Below are 26,315 nucleotides of genomic sequence, written 5' to 3'. Positions count from 1 at the left end.
ACAGTGTTCCCACCAATCTGACCCCCAACCCTGCGTACTTTGCCAACATTAATTTCAGCAACTTATGCTCACTAAGAACTGGACCTAGATTAGCTAAACTATTAGTCTTACAGCTGAGGGAAGTGGTTTTTATCCCGTCAGTGAATACTACAATCACACACAGGTTCCAAAGAGGAACTAAGCTACTACGTCACCCAGTTTCTCAAATTAAGCAATGGTCCCCAAGTTGTGGAATTTTAGTACAAACTTTTTGCATTAACACACAAAACACACAGATATGAGGGAGAAAGTCAACTGAACAGAAAGTACTGTCATGAGTACAACTGTCTGCCAAAGCCCACACAACGCCTTGCTCGAGCAAATTCATAGATCCGTTCTTCTATAAAATGCACAACTTGGGCATCTGAAATGCTCAAACATTTGTTGATAAGGATGTACCTGAAAGTAAATAAAACTTACTTTGCTCATTTCTTTTTTCCATTCCTTAGGAAAATACTTGTTAAGCTTCTGCTCCAAATCCATGAAAATGTGTTCATTGTCTAAAAACATGGAAGTAATGCTTAGCTATCCACGTTCAGAGCAGTTTAATATACATTATTTATAAGAAATCAATGGAAAACATGACCTCAACATTTCATTGAGCTATGTGGTTTCGAGTAGTGTGATGGCTGTGCTATCAGGCAGAGAACTTCATCTTTGATCTTCAGTGCCTAATGCAAGAATTTGGCTACTCTGATACGTAAGATATGTTTATTAGTCATGTGTACACTGAAACACACAGTGAAATGCATCTTTTGCATAGAGTGTTCTGGGGGCAGCCCGCAAGTGTTGCCATGCTTCCGGCACCAACATAGCATGCCCACAGCTTCCTAACCCATACGTCTTTGGAATGTGGGAGGAAGCCGGAGCGCCCAGAGGAAAACCCACGCCAGTCACGGGGAGAACATACAGACTCCTTACAGACAGCGGCTGGAATTGTACCTGGATCACTGGCGCTGTAATAGCATTACACTAACCGCTACACTACCGTGACTATCCATTTACCTCTGGACATGTGGTTCTGCTTGGAACCAAACATGCAGAGGGGAGTTACTGTTATATCCATTTAAAGTTAGCACCATGTCTCCCTCTTCATGTTTAAACTCAGATATCATGAAAAGGATACAACTTTAGAGCCCATTCACCCTGGTACCTCTGCCCTTTGCAACTCAGTAATGGAGTGGGGGAGGATTTGAACCTAATGCTCAGAACTGGGAGAGAAAGGTGTATGAAACAACATGCCTTGAACATGTCCACTATGGCTTGTTAGGACTGAAAGGAATAGCTGCTCTTAAGAGGCTGCCCAAGAATGAGAATAATTAAATGAGGCTTTGTGGTTCATGACTCTGTGGCATTGATGGATGCGTGTCATGAATACCCAACAGCTGAAGGAAGCCAAGAACAGGCAAATTCAAAAAGCAAGTGCTTACCAGCAGGAGGGGCAGGAGTGTTCCCTGCCGCATCACCTTGACTTTCCCCCCCACTCCCCACCCCCTCACCCAACCCCATGGTCTAAACTATGGATAGGTAAATTCATGTCTTCTCAATCAAATTTCAGCACCTCTGTTGATACAGTGCCTGGTTATTATCTTTTCCCCTGCTATCTTCTTACCTCCTAGCCCACCCCACCAAATGCACCCCAACTCTCCAATCACCTCAGACCTTTCTCTCCTTTCAAACTGGCTGGTTGCATTCTGCAGGACCTGTATACTTCCAAGTTTCCTTAACAGTTAAGATTGATCCTTTTCCTTTCCTATCAGTGCCAATATTTAAAACAAAATAAAGCACTTTGCTGAAACAATATCAATTTATCCAATATAATACTCAAATCTGTTTCCTGCTTACCACTTGTGCTTTCAACATGTACATCTATTGGTTCACCACTCCTGCACTGTTTGATACTTAACCAAATTGAATTGTAAAAGCCACTGAACAATTACCCACAAGATCTAAATTCTTTTAATGCAGTTTCCATTTTCACTATACAGGCAACCCTTGCGTTACAAGGGTAGTACGTTCCTTGAGTATAAGGAGTTGAGACATTATGTTGCAGTTGTATAAGTCATTGGTGAGGCTGCACTTGGAGTAAAAGAGTGCAGAAAACATTTACGAGGATGTTGCCAGGACTAGAGGGCCTGAGTTATAGGGAGAGGTTGGCCAGGCTACGACTTTATTCCTTGGAAGGTAGGAGAATGAGGGGTGACCTTATAGAAATGTTTAAAATTATGAGAGGCATAGATAAGGTGGAGGGTAACAATCTTTTCCCCAGGGTAGGGGAGTCCAAAACTAGGGGGCATAGGTTTAGGGTGTGAGGGATAAGATCTAAAAGGGACCTGAGGGGCAACCTTTTCACGCAGAGGGTGGTGAGTATATGGAAATGAGCTGCCAGAGGAAGTGGTTGAGGCAGGCACAATAGTATCATTTAAGAAGCACTTGGATAGGTACCTGGAGGGGTGGGGCTTAGAGGGATATGGGATGAACGCAGGAAATTGGGACTAGCTGGGTGGGCACCATGGTCGGCATGGACTGGTTGGGCTGAAAGGCCTGTATCCGTGCTGTAGTGCTCTGTGACTCTAAATCGTGCCGTGTTGCAAGTTTCCGTAACACAAAGCCGTACCATCTGCGCATCCGCGTCAAGAAATATGAATTGAAAACAAAATTTGTGTCGATTTACTTACCTTCTTTTTACCTAAATTCCGTGGAGAATGAATTTATTCTGTATCTCAAAACTTTGGGCAGTGATTTGTGAATTCTGTGAAGGAGAATTAACGTAACGCGTACTGAGGGGGTCGCCCACATGTCATTTGCCTTGTAGCTAGTTTTAGCGTTGGTTCAAATTTTCGGGTTTTGTTTATGGTACCTTGCTCTAAATGTTGTCATTTTTTTCACTGTGCAATCCCAGTACTTCACCAATACCAGGCAGTCAATAACCATGCTGTTACCCTCTGAAATTATTCTACCAGTCCCTCTGCCGTGCTACTTGTTTCAATAAAACTCCACAGAATGTTCCTCTTTGATTATGCCTTTGTACTTTAATTACCCACCCAAGCATCTGCATTCTCCATCTGGGTCCACCTGACCTTTCTCATTATACTCTGTTTGAAGTTCTCCTTCATATGAGTACGCACTACAAGAGCAAGCAATAACTGCTGAAATTCAGCTCTGTTCTTTTCTGTTGAAAAACTTGGAGAGTTTAATTGAATTATTATGGTACAGAAACAGGCTATTCACTCATCATCCAGACTGGCATCTTGTAAAGGAAACCAGTTAATCCCACTCCCCTGCTCTTTCCCCAGAGCCCTCCAAGTTATTTTCTCTCAATTACCTAATTTTCTTTTCAAAATCCTGATTGACTCTGTTTGCACTACCCTTACATGCAGTGATTCCCAGATCATAATCCCTTTACTCACATCCCCTGTTTCTTTTGCCCATCACTTTGAACCTATGTCCCTGGTTCTTGAATCATTCATCCATATTCATCCTTTCCAACGGAGCCTTTACTTTCCTCACTATAAGCGCTATCCTGCTGATGACTCAGGGCCTTCACCTTATGACCCTATAATGTGAGGTAGATTCATAAATATTTTAAAGCTATCAGATTTGAAACACGTTTCACTGGCAAATACCAATTCACCAATAAACAACAAACGAAACTCAAATCAGAATGTTGATGCACAAAGAACCATTAAATCCTGACTTTCTCTATGAAGCTATTCTTGAGATCTGGAAGTTTGGCCGAGATTTGTTACCTATTCCTAATTGTATGTGAAGAGATGTGGGCTGATGTTTTCTTGAAGCACTGCAGTCCTTATGGCCAATGTACTCCCACAATTCTGTTGTCAAGGGAGTTCCTGAATTTCAACCGAGCAATAATGAAGAAGAGCCAATATATTTCTGAGCCTTGGTACAGTGTAACTAGAAGGGGAACATGCAGATTGTAGTATTTTCTGTATGCCTGAAGTCTTACTCCTTTGTAGATACCATGGGTTTGGAAGGTGCTGTTGGAAGAAACCCAGGTGAGTAACTGCAGTGCATTTGTAGATGGTATGTATTGCACCAACTATGCAGTTGTAGAGAAGGAAAGGTATGTTTTGGGGTAGCGCAAGAGATGCCAAACAAACGGCTGTTTATACTTGAATGGTGTCAATCTTCTTCAGTTGGAGTTGTACTCATCCAGTTAAGTGGGCAATATTCCAGCACAATCCTGACATGTGCCTTGTAGATGGTGGAAAGGTCTTGGGGTGTCAGCAAGCGAGTCACTCACCATGGGCTACTCAGCCTCTGACCTGCCTAGTACTTATGTGGCTGGCATCATTAATCTGTTAGACAATAGTAAACCCAGAGATGATGACGGTGTCGTTTTGCCAGGAGGATAAAAGGATATCATGGTTTATGGAACAATAACCCACAGAAGACTCTTAACTGCAAATAAAATGAAAAAACTCTACCTTAAGGTAACATGAATCCCACTTCTATTCATCTCCCCGGATTAAACAATGCCTTAATGAACACTTCACTTGCCTTCTTGCTTATAATGAGTTATTGCACAGATTAAAAATGAATTTTCACAAACATATACAGTATTTTTACCACAAATTATCTGAAGTGTTTGGCAAGAACCACCTCTTGGCCACACCATTCGCTGGAGGACTTTTCACAAAAGAAAGACTAACACTACCGTCAACTTACTTTGTACCACACTCAGTCCTAAGAAAGTGATTATCTCGGATCTTCAGCATGTCACAAACTTGATGTAGAGATGTGAACTGTAGCCTTTACCTACAAATAAAAAATACAAGTCAGAAAAAGGGAGGTCCAACACAATATTTCAAACAAGTGACCTAGTCTGCCTGCTTCAAGCTTAATTATTAATGGGAACTACAAATGGGGAAAATGGTCCAGTCTCTCCTGATAACTCAAGCCCTCCAGACACGGCAACATCATTGTGAATATTTTCTTCACCATGTCTAGCTTAATTACATCCTTCTGATAGTAAGGGAGACCAGAACTGCACAGAATTACTCCAAGTGTGGTCCCACTCAATGTCTTGTACAGCTGTATCATGACATCCCAACTTGTGGACTCAATGCCCTGACCAATAAAGGCAAGGATGCTATATGCCTTCTTCACCAACCTGTCTACCTGTGTCAACACTTTTTAAGGAACAATGTTCTTGTACCCCAAACTCTCTCTGTTCTACAACACTCTCCAGGACCCTGCCAGTTACTGTGCAAATCTTGCCCTGGTTTAACTTCCCAAAATGAAAGCCAGATAAAATGATAGCAGAAAGTTGCCAGCACCTGTACCCCAACATAAATAAATGTCTCTAGCAGGGACAGAGGCAATGGAGAAATTTTGACAAGGAAAACAAAGTAGCTTCACTAGGAGACTTCCCCTCTGCTGTCTTCATGAATTGACACTTTCCTCTTTTGTTAATCATTCACAATATGAAAAATAAACTGAGGAAATTTGAATCACTGTGCTATTGTCTTCATGGGAAATTTTGAAATAACCTTATTAAAATTTAAAATGAATGGAATTTACTTCTGTATTTAAACCAGAAAATGAATTGTTAGTAAACAACAGATGATAATAATTTTAAGAGTCAGATAACATGCATACTGAGATCTGGTGCATTGTAAACTTGTGTGAAGAAACAAAACTGTATTGTTTGGTTGCCCCTTGTCTGCCCAGCTGTGGACCTGGGATTCAGCAGTTAAGGAACAGAAGGGTATTGTATCAATTTACTTATTCTTAACCCTGTCTGAGGGAAAGAGACAGTGAGCAGGAGGACTTGGTTTTGGTCCATGCGTTGAGGAGAGATAACAGCGGACATCCATCGAGGTTTATGACACTGAGGTGGTTACTTGGGCCAAAGTGTCCAGAGTGGCCAAAGTTCTGTTCATTCCCCCTTCCTAGCTTAGTCTAGGGCCCTGCAGCTTACAGCTCTTCAAGCCCTCATCCAGGTACTTTTTAAATATGGTTAAGGTTTCTGCCTCCACCACCCTTTCAGGCAACAATTTTCCAATTCCCATCTAATCCTTCCAACTAATGTAAATCTATGGGCCCTGCTTGCTGACCTCTCTGCTAGGTGAAATCATTGCTCTCGGTTTACCCTGTCTAGACCTCCTACAATCTTCTCAGTTAAACCGCCTTTGTTCTTTACTCTGCATCAATGAAGATTGCTGCTTCTACTATTTCTAATCTTAGCTTCTGGTCAAAAAGTGTCTCCTCTTTTTCTGAGTTATGGTTGTTCACCTGTTGTCTGGACCCCACCACTCTGCCAGACACATGAAGCTTAACAGACATTTGGAGGGGAGTTTGGGCTGGGGCAGCAGTGCTGTTGCACAGAGGTGCAAGGTGTGTATTGATAAAATAAAGAACATATTTAAAAATATGTGGGAGCTCACACTATGTGATGCATTATATTTATGTTACTGAAAGGACAAGATGACAGAGGATAATGGGCAGGCAAAGCATTTAGGGATTAAACACGTTATTACATGTTCAGAGAGATTTGGAGATCCTTGTAAACAAAACAAACTAGGTAATCGAGAAGGCTTGTGGTAAGTTGTCATTTGCAAAAGGGCTGGAACACAAGACGATGGAAGTCTTGCAGCAATAGTTGAAGGCATTGGTGAGACCATAGCTGGAATACTGTTTGCAGTATATACTTTCTTGAGATGGCTTGCTCTGAAGATTCCTAGGGCTGAAGGAACAAGTCTTAGGAGGAGAGATTGAACCTATGCTCTTCTGGGATTCTCCCAATAGACAGCACAAACTCTCAGATTATTGACTAGGTAGCTCAGAGAGGCCATTTCCCCTGACAACTAAGAATTGCATTTTCAGGATAAGGGATTCACAATTTAGGATTGAAATGAGAAGCAATTCTTCACTTAGAGGATGTGAATGTTTGCAAATCTCTACCCTAGGAGACTATGGATGCTTAGAGATTGAACATATTCAGGATAGTTAACAGATTTTTTTGCACTTGGGTATTCCAGAAGAAAAAGTTGATATTAAGGTTCAGTTATGATCTTCTTAAAAGTCAGAGTAGGCTTGAGAGGTTGTATAACCCAGTCTACTCCTGTTTCTTTGGTTCTTAGTGTGATATAAATTATTATGCAATAATTACATTATTGACCTTTGCAAGTGACAAAGTTATTTAGCTAACTAAGCACATCCATTATGGTTAATCAACTTACTGCGTCATGTGTCAATTCAAAATCTGGAAGGTTATAATGGCAGACAATAAAAAAACGCTGATGTCTATTTGCAACAAATAACTGCAGTTAGAAGTTCTTTGTAGCCAGAAAGAAATTTCTACTCACTCCAACGAGGACTTCAAGTTGTTCCTTGTTTGGCAGAAGCACAGAAACAATACGTTGGTCTGACATCATTTTATTTCCGAACAGCTGCCTGCTCATCACAGGACTGTGGGAAGATTTCGGTTGAATTAATCTCTAACCGGCCTAAGGCTGTCTTCCACAAGTTATGAAGCTCTCCTCACTGAACGTCGAACCACATCCAGCCTGCCTCATCTTGCCTGCCAACGACATATTTTAGTGTTAATTAATGAAAACAAAGCATGCGATAGACCAGGCTGTGGAGATGTGGGCACCGTAGGACCAAACTCAATTAAAGAATCCTGGCCACAGATGACGTGCATCTTATAAATGTTACACACAAACATAAGCACCTTTGACCTTCAGAAAATTGAAGAGGTGTGGGCGTCTTTATCAGAATTCTGGTGACACAATTGGCAGAAATCTTATCCAAAGCATGGCATCATAGAGGTCAAACAACTGCTGTTCAAGGTCATTGCAGAAAATTATCCTTCTAACAAAAATGTTCATAACATTGCTGCCAGTTTGAAAAAACTGCAAGCCACCATGAAATATTGAGCATAGAGATATGAATGTTTCCAATGGTTCCTGACTTAATGGTCCGCAATTGTCTTATTTTATCTCAGTTGAAGGACTAAATTCATGACAGACATTAACTCTGCCCATCCTGCATGGATATGTGCGGCTTGTTCTCCAGTTTGTGGCAAATAATCCCAATTCCCACTTTCCTAAGACCATGCCATCGAGCAACTCACAGAGTGAAGGAGCAACAAACAATATGCTGAGTTCCTCCAGCAGATTCCAGCGTCTGCAGTCTCTCGCATCTTCACACAAGTGAAGGATTTTGATGGCAATTCTTCGGCTCCCTCGAAATTCTCTTCCTCCAATATTATTTTTTAGGACTCAAACTCAGTTTTATCTAATTGCAGCTTCATTTACCGCTCTCAGCCTGGAGGTGTTGCCTCCTGTTATGGGCTTTGGCTTTTTCTTTAGAACATAGAACACTACAGCACAGTACAGACCCTTCGGCCCACGATGTTGTGCTGACATCTTATCCTGCTCTAAGAGCTATCTAACCCTTCCCTCCCACAGCCCTCCATTTATGCGGCTATCCAAGAGTCTCTTAAATGTCCCTAATGTATCTGCCCCCACAACCTCTGCCGGCAGTGTGTTCCATGCACCCACCACTCTGTGTTAAAAAAAAACTTACCTCTGACATCCCCCTTATACCTTCCTCCAATCACCTTAAAATTATGCCCCCTCGTTTTAGCCATTGTCGCCCTGGGAAAAGTCTCTGACTGTCCACTCGATCTGTGCCTCTTATCATCTTGTTCACCTCTATCAAGTCACCTCTCATCCTCCTTCTCTCCAAAGAGAAAAGCCCGAGCTCACTCAACCTATCCTAATAAGAGTGAACATCAAGAAAAGAAATCCCTGAGCAAAGACCCAGGTCAGGGACTGGAGAAATATAGACAGTTTGCAAATAGGGGCAAAACAATTATGTAAATGTGAGGAGGTTATCCAAATAATATGCAGAAACACAATGCACAAAAAAAGGTTTAAAAAGACTAATTTGAGATGTTCAAACCATACAAAATCTATGATGTCACCAGAACATTAGAATAGATTATTGTTTTTGTAATCCACTCTCACCCTTCTTGTCACCATGCAATCAATCTCTTGTACAACCACTTGTCAGTTATGTAACATCCTAACAAGATCCACAGCTCAAATTCCATTCCAGCATCAGCTCTCGCTGTTCCTGTAACCTTCTCCAGCGCTAAAACCCTCAGAGTCCTGTGTTCCCCCAATCCTGACCTCCCCAATTTCCATTGCCCCACCATCAGTAGAGTCATAGAGTATGAAGCACGAAAACAGGCCCTTTGGCCCAAACCCATCCATGCCAACCCAGGTGCCCACCTAAGCTAGTTCCATTTGCCTGCATTTGGCCCATATCCCTCCTGAACCTTTCCTATCCATGTACTTATCCAAATGTCTTTTAAATGTCATTATTGTAACCTGCCTCCTACCTTCTCTGGCAGCTCATTCCATATATGCAACACCCTCTGCGTGAAGAAGCTCCTTTTTAAATCTTTCCCCTCTCACCTTAAACCTCTGCCCTCTAGTTTTTGGTTCCCTTTCCCTGGGAAAATGACTGTGCGCATCCAACCGATCCATGTACGTGGAATTTCCTCCGAAATATCCCTATCCTCCTTTACAATGCTCCTTAAACTCTAATCTTTGATCAGGTTTCTGGCCATCTCTGGTAATATCTCCTCGTAAGACCTGTACTAACGTAATGCCTAAATGCTCCTAATGGAGAGGCTTGTGGCGTTTTACAGTGATAATTATGCTATATAAATGAAATTCACAGGAAGCAAACAATAGTTCCACAAAAGCTAAATCATTCTGTAGAATGCACTGCCTCCAAGGCCACAGTAATCTGAGAATGGCTGCACAAACTTTCCCAATTTACTTTCTAACTCTCATGCCAATTTTTGTTTGGTATAATTCATGTGAGCAAGGGTTTTATGCAAGAGTTTTAATACACATGTTAAAAGTTACAAAAGGTATTTAATTCTTAGAGGGAGTCCAATAATCAGCACACTTCATTGATACGCTGAACAGCCCATTTAATGGCTACATCATTTCACCCTATTACAGTCACTCCCTTGGTTCACTCGTCCTCCCTGCTACTGAGACTAAACTTTTTTTCTTCCCTCAGTTCTGATGAAGGGTCATTTGACCTAATACATACCTGTTTCTCTTTCCACAGATGCTGCCTGACCTGCTGAGATTTTCTGTTTTCTGTTTTTTTTTGCAGTTTCAGATTTCCAGCATTTGCAGCTTTTTAAAAAATTTTTAATTTACTATTGACATTCACGTTTGCATTTAACAATAAACGCTGACAACAAGGAGTAATGTTGGAGGAGTTCGCATCTAATAATTCATCCCTCTCATGGCTAGGCTTAAGTGATTAACCTAAGGAGCTTTGCTAACTACGTGTGTTTAGACTGTACAAGTATACCCTTGTACTAGGATGCATTGATTCATGCAAGTATACACATGTATAGGATGCATTGACTCATGCAAGTCAACATCCCAGAAAATATGGGTGGGGTTAGGGTGCGAGCAGAGTGGGAAGAGTGTTAGTGAGATTCCCTCTCGAATGTTTACATTCAATGCCAACTGGCAGGTCTTCTAATGTTTTAAGGAGAAACCAGAACTAAAATGTCAGTAAGTATAATGTAATGTAAAAATAAAAATCAATGCTTTAGGCACACATCCCATTTGCATAAACCAGCAGTGAAACTCGAAGAACAAATAATCCTTTTCGCTAGACCTGGAATCTGTAAATCTGAACAATGATGCATAAAGCAAAAGCTAACAACACAGGAGGCACAGTGTTGGAGATGGAAGAGCAGCTGCCTCACAGCTCAAGTGACCTGGAATCCTGACCTCTGGTGCTCCCTGCGATGGGTTTTCCCCTGGTACTCCGATTTTCTCTCACATCCCAAAGATGAGCAGCTTGGGAAGTTTAAATGACCAACATAAAACTGACCTTAGTAAAGCTGGATGGTAGAATGGATGGGAATGTAAGAAAGCTAAGTTACAGTGAGGAAATGAGATTGCCTTGTGGGCCAGCATAGACTAATTGGCCTGAATGGCCTTCGATGCAGTAAGGAAATACGAAACACCCGTGCATGCGTACAGTCAGACTGTCAAACATGACCCAACCACAGGCACAAACACACACAAATAAATGCGACATAATTAATTTTCGTATTTTCATATGCAACAACCCACGTCGGTATATTTCTCCCAATAAGATCTGGCATTTCACATACCAAACCCACGGAAAACAGAGTGTCTGGCTGAAAAATCAGATGGGTTCTCACCCTACTTTTTCAACAGAACAAATCTGGATTCAGCTTTCAGTAAGTTGCTTACTTCGAAGTTGTTTTGTTGTTTGAGCAATTAAATTTAACAAGGATTTTTAGGAACAGGAAAAAGCCAGCATGTGTAAACATTGCCATCCTTTCTTCCGAGTTCAGACCCACACCTGCACAACTACTCACTGTGACCAACATCACACCACATTAGATAAAAAGAATGGAACTCAAATGGGGTTGTAGGAAAGGACAGACATAATGAATTGTCTGATTGAGGAACAACAGGAATATTTCCCAGTCACCTCACCATGACCAAATGGTTGGCGTAAAGACAATCAGTATGGCTTTCAGAACCAAAGGGATCTGCAGCTAAAGATTATCTGGATTCAGTGTGTTCTGCCTAATATGATCAAGGTAGTAGTGCTGCAGGTAGTGCAGTTGTGTCACTGCTCTAGTGACCCGGATTCAATCCTGACCTCTGGTGCTGTATGGAGTTTGTAAATCCTCTCTGTCACCACACCTTGGGTCCACTGGTTTCCTCCTACATCCCAAAGACATGCTGGTTAGTAGGTTAATTGGCAACTGCAAATTACTCCTCGTATAGATGGGTAACGGGTGAATGAGTGGGGCGTTAATGGGAGTGTGAGAGAGAACAGGTTACAGGGAAGTAAGTGGGATTGGTCGAGTTGCTCTGAGAAGTGGCATGGACTTGATGGGCTGATTGGCCTCTGTTTTGTCAGAAGGAGATATGAAATATGGTCCCACCCCACTTCTGTAGGTAAGCACAGCAGATGTACAGCACACCAGCGTGTATGCACGTGCATGCACACACACACCATTACTTTATGTACTACAAAGTTATGCAAAGTTATTCCTTCCTGCTCAGGTAATAAATAAAAAGCCTTCAGGAAAATCAAACAGAAGTTTTTGGCAACAGAAAACATCCTCATTTCTGAATAAACAAATTAATCCAGTGAGCTGCTTAGACTCAATGGTTTGAATGGCCAACTCCATTTTTTTAATGCACTGAATTTATCTGCTATTCTCTGTCGCTGAGTTTAGACATTCCCTCCCTAATTTTCCCTGATGAAAACATTAACTGGCACAGGAACTACAGTGGAAAGTGAACATCCTTCTGCTGCCTCATTCCACATTTATCTATATCTATATTTTCATCTGCAAACACCAGACCACTGAAGGATTATTCAGGTGCGAGAGCAAGTGTTACAGTGGTTTCCCAACCTATCCCGATCAGACAGTCCCATGTGCATTTTCCACTTGGTCACTGGTTAGTGATCAGCAGCACACATGACAAACTAGAATTACTCTTTTCTCTGGCCAGGAGCACCGCAGTTAATCATAGAACCCACCCACCGCCCCCAACCACCTATTCCAGGTTTTGAGCAAATTAACCTCAGGTCTGAGGCAAAGAATTTCAGGAATGACCAAGTTGCTAGTAGACATCTCAAATCCAAAGTACAGCTATTAAAGGCTCATGTAATAAACAGTGGCGCCTGACTCAATAAACCCTTTATTTACCTTTACCACAAAACCAAATAAAGTCAGTAGACCTAAACTGAAAGGCATGTGTTCATTAAGATACCAGAGAGAATATTAAACTGCAGAGATCATCACTCCCGAGTCACAGGATATTAACCAACTTATCATGACTCCACTGATCCAAGCTGCAGAAATTCACTGTAACCAAACCACATTAGGTATCTACCAGATGTTTCAGATTTTCATCCCTGTTTGCTGAAATAATGAATTATTTGTTGTGGACTGCCTCCAAACTGCTGGCTTTGAAAGTAGAAAGCAGTTGTGTTTGCATCAGTGAGGTTTGATTATCAGCAAATAACAAAAACATAACTTCCTGGACGTGTTACATATGCTTAAGGCTGTGTCAGTAGTTACATAGAACATAGAGAGAACATAGAACAGTACAGCACAGGAAAAGGCCCTTCGGTCCACGATGTCAAATTAAACTAAAACATCATCCCTATCCCTCCATTCCCTGCATAACCATGTGCCTACCTAAAAACTTCTTAAATGCCACTATCATATCTGTTTCCACCACTGACCCTGGTAGCCCGTTCCAGGCACCTACCACTCTCTGTGTAAAAAAAAACTTGCCCTGCACATCTCCTTTAAACTTTCCCCCCTCACCTTAAATGCAAGTCCTCTATTATTTGACATTTCTACCCTGATTTGGAAATGAGAGTTCAAGTTGCTTTTGTGACAACTAATTAAATAATATTCTGAAATTAATTCATTAAGTTGATGAAACTAATGTAATCAATAGAAGTGAGCATTCATTACTGGTTGGGTGACACAGTGGCGCAGCTAGTACAGCCACTGCCTCGCAGCGCCAGAGACCCAGGTTCAATCCTAGCTTCAGGTGCTGTGTGGAGTTTGCACGTTCTCCCTGTGACCATGAGGGTTTCCTCCGAGTGCTCCAGTTTCCTCCCACATCCCAAAGACATGCAGGTCAGTAGGCTAATTAACCACTGTAAATTGTCCCCAGTGCGTAGGTGAGTGGTGGATTCTGGGGGGATTTGATGGGAATGTGGGGAGAATAAAAAAATGAAATTAAGGTTGGATTAGTGTAAATAGGTGGTTGATGGTTAGCACGGACTCGATGGGCTGAAGGGCCCATTTCCATGCTGCATCTCTGGATCATCAACCTGAAACATTAACTCTGCTTCTCTCCCCACTAATGCTGTCATCTGCTAACATTTTCTGTTTCAGAATCAGAATTATTATCACTCACTGACATGATGTGAAATTTGTTGTTTTGCGGCAGCAGTGCAGTGCAAAGTAAAGTGCAAAGTTTTTATTCTTGGTGCAAAGTTTTTATTCTTGGTGCAGAAACCTCCTTTAAGGAAGAAAATCTGCCAACTTGACCTGGTCTGGAACTCTCACAGTGCCCTCTGAAATAGCCACACAAAAGCAGTCAAGACCAGGCAGTAAGTACTGGTCTTTTCAGCAACTCCCACCTCCAGTGAATGAACACATGCAGTAACTACAATTAGCCAAAACGAAACAGCAGAAGAGTTAAAATTCAATACTGTGTTATTCAAACTGAACTTAAAGCTTTCCTTCTCTATGACAACACATACCTTGCAGACAGCCGTAACATACATAATTAAAGGGTTTTTATGTAATGTACCAGGATACTGCTGGGCTGTGTTCATCACATTACTTCTCTGAGTCTGACAGCAGAACTTGAATGAAAGGGTAATGGGGTCATGTACAGTTAGTTGCCTTAACCCCAACAGATGTGACAGACATCAAAAAGAAAACTCTTGGCAAGAGTCCATGAAATCACTTACACTGTTCTCAGGTCAATTAGAGCTGCTTCTTCCTGCCTCTGTGCAGTACTCCACAGAGAGATTAGAAACTCCTCTGTGGTGTCAGATTATAGGGCAGAGGTGTAGGAAAGGTGGTTAAGAAGGTGAAAGGTGGTGCAAGGTCCTACCCAACATACCTAACCAATGCAGAGCATTGGTTAATAAGGTCAAGAGAATGATGGACCTTATTGCCAGTAGACTACAAGTCACTGAATGTCATCACCATTTTAGTGTATCTTTCTATGACTGTGGATGAGTCATAGAGAGATCCAAGGTGGTCAAGAGGGTCCAAGGTTGTGCACTTGGAGAATGCTCTGGGGCTGCAAGGTAGGAAAGAGGGTGATAATTTTTTAAAACTACCAGCTTACAAACAAACATAAGGAATTTTCCTGCAGTTATTATTAGGATGTGGACAATGAAAGTGTTGATCAGCCATGTCCCAGTTGCTTCGGGATGGAGATGGACCTTCTTCTTGACTGTGTAATAGTGGTGTTCCTTCAGGCTGTTGGGTAGGCTAGGGGTTGCAGAACCTAAACCCAACCAATGTGAAGCAACAGTGAATATCTATGTTCAGCTATCAACAGAACGGGACTGCTTTTGTGTTCCTTGTTGAAACCTTTAAATGTAACATTACTTGAAATATACTGCATTATTTAACAGAATCAAGCCAGGAAGATCTCAGGGTCAGGAGGTAAAAACACAGATATAACTGGTAAGTTTTTGTTCATGGGATGTCACTGACAAGGCTGGCATTTATTGTCCATCCCTTATACCCTTGAACCAAGTAGCTTATTTCAGGGGGCAGTTCGGAGTCAAATATATCGCTCTGGCCTGGAGTCAAATAAATACTGCAGGACCTTGGTGAACTGGAGAAGAATTTGGTAGTTTCACAGTCACCGTAACTGTAGCCAGAGCTGTTGGGCGAGACCATAAGACCATACAACGTGGAGCAGAATTAGGCCATTCGGCCCATCAAGTCTGCTCTGCCATTCAATCATGCTGATTTTTTTTCAACCCCATTCTCCTGCCTTCTCCCCGTAACCCTTAACCCCCTATCAATCAAGAACCTATCAATCTTTGCCTTAAAAACACACAACGACTTGGCATTCACCGCCCTCTGTGGCAACGAATTCCACAGATTCACAACCCTCATCTCAGTTCTAAAGGGATGTCCCTTTATTCTGAGGCTGTGCCCTTGGATCTTGGACTCTCCTACTGATGGAAACATCCTCTCCACGTCCACTCTATCCAGGCCTTTCAGTATCCGGTATGGTTCAATGAGACTCCCCCTTCTTCCTTCAGACACTCATCGTACAGGGGATGAGGGGGATGTGGTTGGTTGGGAGAAGAGGAAGCTGATCCTCCTTGGGGACGTTAAACCAAAGTCAGAAGCAACACAATCCTCTGGAGAGGTGTGATTAGCGAGGAAGGAATGAGTGAGGAGAGCTAACTCCAGCAGATCCATCCTCCTGATGGAAGACGTGGAATTGAACTACCCAGCTGTGTGGAGGGACTCAAACTCACAGGATTTGATTTCTGGCCCATTAATCTTGATGTCTGGATTCCTCGTCCAGTAACAGAAATGCTATGCTGTTGTACCCTGGGATTAGCATAGACATGGTGGGCCCAATGACAACCTCCTCTGCAGTGATATTTGTCTTGGGGTTGTCCATGCACAGCTGCGATGACCATCAGCTAAGACATCTGTCAACCAGTTTTGGGGGGGGGGGGGGGGAAGAGATGGGTGTGGTATATTTGTTAATGGCACAGTGGCACAGTTACGGTACGCACGGTAGTGTAGCGGTTAGCGTAATGCTATTACAGCACCAGCAACCTGGGTTCAATTCCAGCCACTGTCTATAAGGAGTTTGTATGTTCTCCCCATGTCTGCATGGGTTTCCTCTGGGTGCTCCGGTTTCCTCAAATTCCAGAGACGTATGGGTTAGGAAGTTGTGGGCGTGCTATGTTGGCGCCGGAAGCGTGGCGACACTTGCGGGCTGCCCCCAGAACACTCTATGCAAAAGATGCATTTCACTGTGTGTTTCGATGTACATGTGACTAATAAATCAATCTTATCTTATCTTATCTAGCAGAGTCGCTGCCTCTCAGCTCTAGCAGACCTGGTTCAATCCTGACTTCTGGTGTTGTCTGCCTGGAGTTTGCACATTCTCCCTGTGACACGTGGGTTTCCTCCGAGTGCTCTCTGGGTTCCTCCCACATCCCAAAGACATGTGGGTTGGTAGGTGAATCACCTACTGTAAATGATGCCTAGTGTGTAGGTAAATGGTAGAGTCTGGGGGAAGTTGATGGGAATGTGGGGAGAATAATAACTAGGGTTAGTGCAGGATTAGTGTAAATGGGTGCTTGATGGTCGGTGCAGACAGGGCCTGTGTGACTCTGACTCTCTGTGGCTATGTAAGTAAGACATAAAGTTGGAGGGCACGGAGAAGCCATCTCGTGTAGGTGTTTATATGTATGATTTATATGAAGGGTGTTTCTTTTTGTTAGAATAAGGTAATGCAGCCGTGTTGGAAGCTCCTGTATCCGATAAACATCATTGGAAGTGGAACTTAATAACACTCTGGCACCATCCCAGTCCACCTTTGGACACCTTACGGTGGGATCAAAGATCAGCGAAGTTGAAAAAAATCAGTGTAATGCCCCTGAGAGCAACCTGTTCACCTCATGCACTCGATGAATACTCTGAGGCTGCAAGAAGGAGCACAGAATGGGCCTTCAGGCTCCATCTCCAGCCTGCGGAATCAGTAGGTTCATTCTCTGCGGGTTCCGCGGGTCAGATTAAAGGCGGACGGGGAGGCAATGTGAGGCAGCAGCAGTCACAAGAACAAAAGGAATGAAAGCAGGAGTAGGCCATTCGGCCCTTCGCACCTGTCTCTCTGTTTGCCCTTCCACAGGTGTACATGTCACCTCCTTCTTCGAGCTCTTTGTGTCTCACTCAGGGGGTAACGTCTGCATCAAAGTGTTTGAGTCCCTGAGCTATGAAGGCAGAGCAACAGTCAGGTCCTTTGCTGTCAGTGTGTTTCACATCTAGGAGTGGAGATCGTCTGTCAGCGACTTCTTTTAACGTGAGTACACCGATTACCACACAGCTTGACAAAGCAAGGCCTTGGGCCAGTACAAGAGGGTCCAAGGTGACTGAAGACCAGGCGCTGCTGCATGGACATTAACACTCACAGCAAAAAACAGCTGCTGGAGGAACCCAGCAGGTCAGGCAGCATCTGTGGAAGAAATGGACAGTTGGCATCTTCGGTTGAGACCTTCATCTGGTCCATTTCCCTTCACAGATGCTGCCTGACCCGCTGAGTTCCTCTTGCAGTTTGTTTTTTGCTCCAGATTCCAGCATCTGCAGTCTCTTGTGTCTCTGTTAACACTCACACATTGCTGGGGACATGCATAGGCACCAATGCATCTATGAGGCACCTATAGGGACAATCAAAGACCCCACCCACCCAGGTCATTCTCTCTTCTCTCCTCTTCCATCAGGTAGAAGATACAGGTGCCTGAGGGCACGTACCACCAGGCTTAAGGACAGCTTCTATCCCACGGTGACAAGACTATTAAAAGGTTCCCTTATACGATGAGATGGACTCTGACCTCACGATCTACCTTGTTGTGACCTTGCACGTTATTGCACTGCACTTTCTCTGTAGCTGTGACATTTTACTCTGTACTGTTATTGTTTTTACTTATACTATCTGCACTCTGTACTAACCCAAAGTAACTGCACTGTGTAATGAATTGATCTGTACGATCGGTATGCAAGACAAGTTTTTCACTGTACCTTGGTACACGTGAAAATAATAAACCAATACCAATACCTGCCAGCGTGTATACACACACGTGCACGCACGCGCGCGCACACACACGCGCGCACACAGAGAATGGGCGCAGGCACAGATAACCTTGCCCACGCCCCTTCTTTCCCTCACCCACATGCCCTTTGACACCTCTCACTCATGATCTTCCTAGAATCTTTTCTCCTTCAATGTCTTCCTCCCCCTCCAACTCTTCTGTCTGTCACTGTGTTTTCTTTGGGGGGGGGGGGGGCGGGGAGGGAGTCATGTATAATTGCAATTTTTTTGAACACTTGTCTACCTCTTCCACTTCCTGTGCCTCCTACTTTACAACATTCAAATTACGAACCTTTAGCAGCACTTCATTCCCTTCTAAATTTCTTTGCAATGTCAAAGGAAGATAAAAGTCACGATATAAAAGCAGGTCTTTCTTCACTCTAATTCAAACAGTAGAGTCTGGCCTGCTTCCTTCCACTCTACTGACTACCCAAATTTGCGACTGGGAAAGCTCATCAGTTTGTACTGAGCTTCTGAATCTTCTCATTAATGTCAATCAAAAATAAGAGTAGTTCCAAATCCTGGAATATTCCATGAAGAGCCTCCCTCCCCCATGTCCCCCTCTGATACAATTCCTCTAGTCTAGGATAGTGTGGTGTAGAGGCTGTTAAAGGACAAGTAGGCAGAGGTCTTGGTTGTTATCTGTAGATATAAACTCATTTCCCACCACAGTAGCAATTGAGTGATACAGAGTGATACAGCACGGAAACAGTCCCTTTAGCCCAACTGGTCCATGCCGATCAAGATTCCCATCAAAGCTAGTCCCATTTACCCACACTTGGCCCATATCCCTCTAAACTTTTCCTATCCATGTACCTGTCCAAGTACCTTTTAAATGTTGTTACTATATCTGCCTCAACCACTTCCTCTGGCAGCTCATTCCATTTATGGACCACTCTCTGGGTGAAAAGCTTGCCTGTCAACTTCCTATTAAATCTCTTCTATCTCACCTTAAACCTATTCCCTCTAGTTCTTGATTCCCCAGCCCCAGGAAACAGACTGTGTGCATTCACCCTATCTATGCTCCTCATAATTTTATACACCTCTATTCTCTGGTACTCCAGTGAAAAAAGTCCCAAACTGCTCAATGTCTTTGTCTAACTCAGTCCCTCAAGTACCAGCAACATCCTCATCAATCTCCTCTGCACTCTTTCCAGCTTAATGGCATCTTCCCTATAGCAGGGTGACCAAAACTGAACACAATATTCCAAATGCAGCCTCACCGACGTCTTGTACAACTGCAACATAACATCCCAACTGCTATACTCAATGCCCTGACTGATGAAGTGTGCCAAAAGCCTTCTTTACCATCCTGCCTATCTGTGACTCCACTTTCAGGGAACCACGTACTTGTATTCCTAGGTCCCTCTGTTCTACAACACTCCCCTGTGCCCTACCGTTCACTGTGAATGTCCTACCCTGATTTGTCTTCCCAAAATGGAACCTGAATTTGATAGGACCTGACTGTACTTGTTGGGCTCGGGTCAAGTTGGATGCACATTCTGCTAAAACATTTAGCTTCAGTCAGCCCAGCTCAGTGCCTTATCCAGATCAGGATGATCTATTTAGCATTAGTGCTTGCATTCTCTGTGTTGATCAACAGCAAAATATACAGCATAGCAAGTTTACTCTGCTTTAACTTTCCCTCTCTGCTTTGTCTACAAAGCTTGTAACTCTGCCGTGACTGTTCTTAGTCTTTCTTGTCAAACTCTGGCTACGCTACATAACAACCAAAATGCTGGAAACACTCAGCAGGTCAGGAAGCATCAGTGGAACATTGGCTATACTGTGTTCGGCTGACATCAGTAAATCCATGCACATACTGTAATATCTCTCACAAGATCTTTGACGTTTATGAACAGCCTTCACATCATAATGCAGACCTCACTGAAATTATCCAACACACTTGATTCAGGCCTTACGTATTTCTGTAAACACAAAAGCCTTGTGGACACTGAGTTCTTCCCCAGAATTCATGCAGTTTCATCTTCCGCAGCCCTATCATCATGCCAGATTCAAATGAAATTATCTTGCTACTTTGCAATCAGTACTATTTCCATAAGGGCAACATTGAACATGATAACTTTGCATACCAAACATTTGGAATGGAAGGTAGTGAAGGGTTACAAGCAGCTAGGCAACATTAACACAGAGCACACAATAAATACATTTAAAGTGACCAGCCACTCTAAATCTATTACAAAAAAGGCTTGCCAATTGTATGCCTCCCACTTGTGCCCTGTAACACTTCCTACAACACACCCTTATGACCTACACCTTATGATGAAAGAATCCTTACTCCTGGCAACACTCACTACAGGAGATAAGCTTAACATATTCAAATTCCAAACACATGGTTTTACATGGAGGTTGTAAGCAGAAACTGGTATTCCCCCAACCAGGTTGTGCTGTTTATCTTCCAGAGGTCCAAATTCCATGGCTCATTTATCATAACCCTTTCCTTTTATTCCCCTTTCCTTAAACTGCCTAATTCCCATAATGTTGATCTAATCTCTGTTTCAATGGCTGCTTCCCAAAGTGCATTCTACAGCTTTATAATCCGTTTATCTTCTTTCTTTCAGCCAGGTCTCCGAACTTATTCTTAAACATTGACATAGTCTCTGCCTCAACGATTAACTTCAGCAATACCTTACATACCTTACCCTTAAATCCCACACAGTCAAACCTTGTACCTATGTCTCCCAATTTGAATCATCACCCCCACACTCACTGTAAACAGCTGATGTAAACATGAGGTTTAGCTGGACAAGTAAATGGTTAAACTGCAAGGTACAACAACAGAAATGTCTTTTGAGTCTGTTTCCATTTAACCTGTTCCACCACTTCGCAGTTTTAAAAAGAGTAAAGTAACTCTCATCTCATCCATCTGTTCCACTGAAATACATTCCATGCTTCTCTTCATGTTTGCATTTCTTCAGATCAGGGAGAGTTCCAGTGAACCCACACCACAGAATGAAATTTTAAATTGTGATATAATCTACATCTTTCACAGAGCTCCTGTTCATTCCATTACACAAACAGGAATTAGCCTGAAGTTAAAATAATGCAGAAATCTAATCTGGATCATTCATCCAGGACCAGCCTCATTGCTTTAAATCAGTCTGAGCATGATTATGTCTACCTGCAAAAAAACTATGCAACTATAAAGGACAAGACAAAATATCTCAAGTATCACAGACACAGTTTCACTTTTCATTTCCTGGTGGATGGTATATTTTTTATATTGTAAAGTTACATGAAAAAAATTCTAGTAACACATTTCCAAGGACTCTACACCATAAGTCCATACCTTTTACCCGTATATGAAAAAAATAACTGAAGTTTGAGTAAATTGCCCTCAAATATTAAGCAAATCTTTTGGATGCACCTGAAATTTTTTAAATGGGCTCCAATGGGCTACTTTAAAAAAAGAAATACAAATTCTGTCAGAGTTTTCAGTATCTTCTTCCGTTTGGCACGTGTTGGTTTGTTAAAAGGGTCCACCATCTTTGCAACACGTAATGGGTAATGGGAAGGAGACCCCCCCCCCCCCCACCCCACCCCCCTTCAGCACTTCAGAGGCGAAGAAGTCACATTTCCACGGCCGGCCTCAACAAACAACGGAACAGGTGGCTCTGATCAGGAGGCCCGCTCTTGTCTGATGGTTACTTTTAATTAGACAGAGGTTAACTGGTTCAACTGGAGAAAGAGGTTGCTACTGACCTGCTGAGGTCAAGGATGCCGACAACTCCCAGGATGTGCCGCGTTAACTGATCACACCAAAGCCATTAGCGGCGGCCAACCATTATAAGTGCCTTCCATGTCCCCACGTGAGGAAGTTGGGGAAGGAAACAGCAAGAATTCCTACTTCCAAATGACCCTCAGTGAACCTTTGGCGATAATGTGTGCTTGTAACAGAGGAGGTGTGGTGCGGTGAACGTGGCGCAGCTGGTGGAGCCTCTGCCTCACAGCTCCAGCAACCTGGTGTTGTCCGTGCAGAGTTTGCACGTTCTCCCTGTGACTTTCCTCCGGGTGCTCTTGTTTCCTCCCACATCCCAAAGACGTGCGGGTTGGTTGGTTAATTGGCCGCTGTAAACTTTGCCCCTAGTGTAGGTGGGTGGTAGAACCTGAGGGGGTGGGGGGGAGTTAATGGGATTATGGGGAGAGTAGTTCACAAGGAAAGCTAGTGGGGAAAATAGCACTGCTCTATGAGACAGCATAAAGCCGACAGGGCCAATGGCCTTTGAAATTGTGAGGAAGGGGGGAGGAGGGAGATTGGCCACAGTGGCACGTCTAAACCTCCCCCAGTTAGTTGTTACTGAATTGCTTCCACCAGCACTAACTACTGGTAAATAATGGTCCTCAGGTAGAGAGCAGCAACTTTGGCTCAGTATTAGGAGAGAGCTAAATCCATGCATTAGATTCTGAGAAATGACGGCACAGAAGACAGCTGTTCAATCCATCCTGGGAAGCCAGGAAGAACAGGAGAAACTTGGAATAGCGTGACTGCACTAATGTGACGAATGATTTGTACGGATGGCATGCAAAACAAAGTTTTTCACTGTACATCAGTACATGTTACAATAATAAACCAATTTACATTCATTACTCTGGCTCCACCTGGGGAATATTGGATGCCTGTGAGTGAATTATGAAGCTGGGAGATAACAAAGGTTCAGAGAGTAGTACTGCGACTTAAAGCTCAAAGATTAGGTTACAGCTGAGCAGCTCACAAGCTGGTACGTCTGTGTTATGGAATTACAGAAAAATATCACATATTGTGCATAGAATTAAAAACAGCATGGAAGAAATACAAAACATAGTCTGTGTAACTATTCTACGGTACATGAAATGGGAATCTGAGAGACAGTATATCCTGTGAAAAGTTGAATCGTTGAAATAGTTTACAGTATGAATACTGCATTGTAATCGTACATTGCAGACACAGGAGACTGCAGACGCTGGAATCTGGAGCAACAAACAATCTGCTGGAGGAACTCAGCGGGTCGAGCAGCATCTGTGGGGAGGAAGGAATTGTCGACATTTCAGGTTCACTGTGAATGTCCCAATGCAGGGTTTTGACCCGAGATGTCGACAATTCCTTCCCCCCACAGATGCTGCTCGACCATCTGAACCTCCAGTAGATTGCTCGTTGTAATCATACAATGTCCTCTTAAACTGCAACAATAAACACCACCCTCTTCGACATTTGTGATTCCTGGAAATGAAGCACTTAATGCTTCGAGACCTTCCACTGGTACAACCATTCGTGCCTACAGGTCTTTCCAAAGTGTTTTGCAGGCATTGAGTACTGGTCACTTGTAATGTACGGAACACGGCAAACCAAGTTGTGTGCAGCAAACAGCATTTTGTTTGCTGGGACACTGGAGGGAACTCACCTGCTCTGCTTCAGAGTAGTTCCACAAGCACCTCAGATGGGGCCTCAGTTTAGCATTGCTTCTCCCAGCATGAAACATCTCCTCAGTACTGGGAGTGTTGGTCTGGAATCTGGTCACAAATCTATGGAGCGGTGGTGCCAGAGAACCACAGCTGAAGGTGGGGGGAGGATTGGCTTGACGATTTTCCAGCTGTATAATGGTTTTGGCACTGCACGTTGACAGCAATACTTGGTGACAACTGTGATATATTTCTACTTTACTGACAACTCCCTTCCCCCACACCAGAACTAACAGAAGACGGCTTTAGCCAGTGGTCCTCATCAGCTGCAGGACTGAGTACTCAGGGCTACCAACCAGCTCAACTAACAGGAGGACAGCTGTTTGTTCTGTTTGTCACACCAGGGATGTAACAGTAGACCCTCACCTCCTCAATTCACTTCTCTCATGCAGCTGCAATGAGGAAAATCTGCTGCTCATTTAAGATACAATTCACAGTTGAAAAACTGATCCTGTAGCAGTTAGCTTAATGCTATTACAGCGCCAGCGGCCCGGGTTCAATTCCCGCCGCTGTATGTAAGGAGTCTGTACGTTCTCCCTGTGTCTGCGTGGGTTTCCTCCGGGTGCTCCAGTTTCCTCCCACATTCCAAAGATGTACAGGTTAGGAAGTTGTGGGCATGCTATGTTGGCGCTGGAAGCGTGGCGACACTTGCGGGCTGCCCCCAGAACACTCTATGCAAAAGATGCATTTCACTGTGCGTTTCAATGTACGTGTGACTAATAAAGATATCTTATCTTAAGCAAGAGGAATGGGCCTTCATAAACGATGAACAATTCACGGTGTTACAGACGACAGAGAAGGCCAGACAAGTACTTCAGAGTTTTTACTTTCTGCAATCAGTTCTTTCACCACATTGCCAAGGGTTGGCAAAGGTAGATCCTGCAAATGGAAAAAGCTTCCTTTTATACACTTTTTTTCAGTTGCACAGATTAAGAGGGGTTCTGAACATTTTCCCTGAGTGAAGATCAGCACAGGTCTGGGGCAGCCACACACTGCAACAGCACTGCTAGGAGTTGCAATGATGAGGCGCATGAGGTGAAAGTCCTCAGCAACACAAGAGACACATGGGCTCTTTTTTTATTCATTCATGGGGTATGGATGTTGTTATTTTTAAAAATTCATTGACAGGATGTGAATGTTGCTGGCAATGCTGAAATTTATTGCCCATGCCTAACTGCACGAGCCAAGCAGATGAGGAGGCAGTTAAGTATCAATCATATTGGTAGATCCAGAGTACACATAAAGGTGGGGATGGCAGGTTCCCTCTCCTAAAGGATATTGGTGAACCAGCTGGGTTGACAACAATCTGGTAGTTTCATGGTTACTGAAGCTAAATATTTTTTTAAAAACTCAGATTTATTTGATTACTTAATTTAAATTCCTCAGCTGCTATGGTGGCATTCGAACTCATGTTTCTAGATCCATACTCCAAAACTCTGGCTGCTAGTAACTTAACCCTGTGAAAAGCATTAAAACTAATCCAATCTGTAACCAAGTATATTGAATCATAGAGTCATAGAGCACTACGGCACAGAAACAGGCCCTTCAGCCCATCTAGTCCATGCCCACCTGGTTTTCTGCCTAGTCCCATCTACCTGCACCCGGACCATATCCCTCCAAACCCCTCCCATCCATGTACCTATCCAAACTTCTCTTAAATGTTACAACTGAACCCACATCCACCACTTCCGCTGGCAGCTCGTTCCACACTCGCACCACCCTCTGAGTGAAGTAGTTCCCCCTCAGATTCCCCTTAAGTATTTCACCTTTCACCCTAAACCTATGTCCTCTAGTTCTAGTCTCACCCAACCTGAGGGGAAAGAGCCTGCATGCATTCACCCTATCTATACCCCTCATAATTTTGTATACCTCTATAAGATCTCCCCTCATTCTCCTGTGCTCCAGGGAATAAAGTCCTAACCTATTCAATCTTTCCCTGTAACTCAGGTCCTCAAGTCCTGGCAACATCCATGTAAATTTTCTCTGCACTCTTTCAAGCTTATTGATATCTTTCCTGTACGTAGGTGACCAGAACTGCACACAATACTCCAAATTTGGCCTCACCAACATCTTGTACAACTTCAACATAACATCCCAACTCCTGTACTCAGTGCCCTGATTTATGAAGGCCAATGTGCCAAAAGCTCTTTTTACGACCCTATCTACCTGTGATGCCACTTTCAAGGAATTATAGAACCATAGAACAATACAGCACAATACAGGCTCTTCGGCCCACAATGTTGTGCCGACATTTTATCCTGCTCTAAGATCTATCTAACCCTTCCCTCCCACATAGCCCCCTATTTTTCTGTCATTCATGTGTCTATCTAAGAGTCTCTTAAATGTCCCTACAACCTC

The 26,315-nt window shown here is 43.2% G+C and overlaps 1 protein-coding gene across 1 annotated transcript in view; it reads right to left on the bottom strand.

Annotated features, from left to right (window-relative positions):
- zgc:172136 (uncharacterized protein LOC566376 homolog) overlaps window positions 1-7,252 on the bottom strand; it is a 40,469-nt gene extending 33,217 nt beyond the window's left edge. Inside the window, 4 exon segments of the mRNA XM_052011268.1 lie at window positions 460-539; window positions 4,729-4,753; window positions 4,755-4,812; window positions 7,245-7,252. Of these exon segments, the coding sequence (XP_051867228.1) occupies window positions 460-539; window positions 4,729-4,753; window positions 4,755-4,812; window positions 7,245-7,252 (171 nt within the window).
- Window positions 7,253-26,315: the final 19,063 nt, after the last annotated feature.

The sequence above is a fragment of the Pristis pectinata genome, chromosome 3, assembly GCF_009764475.1.
Source record: "Pristis pectinata isolate sPriPec2 chromosome 3, sPriPec2.1.pri, whole genome shotgun sequence".
NCBI classification, from domain to species: domain Eukaryota; kingdom Metazoa; phylum Chordata; class Chondrichthyes; order Rhinopristiformes; family Pristidae; genus Pristis; species Pristis pectinata.
Note: the sequence above shows the minus strand (reverse complement) of the source record. Positions and strands in the feature narration are given on the sequence as shown.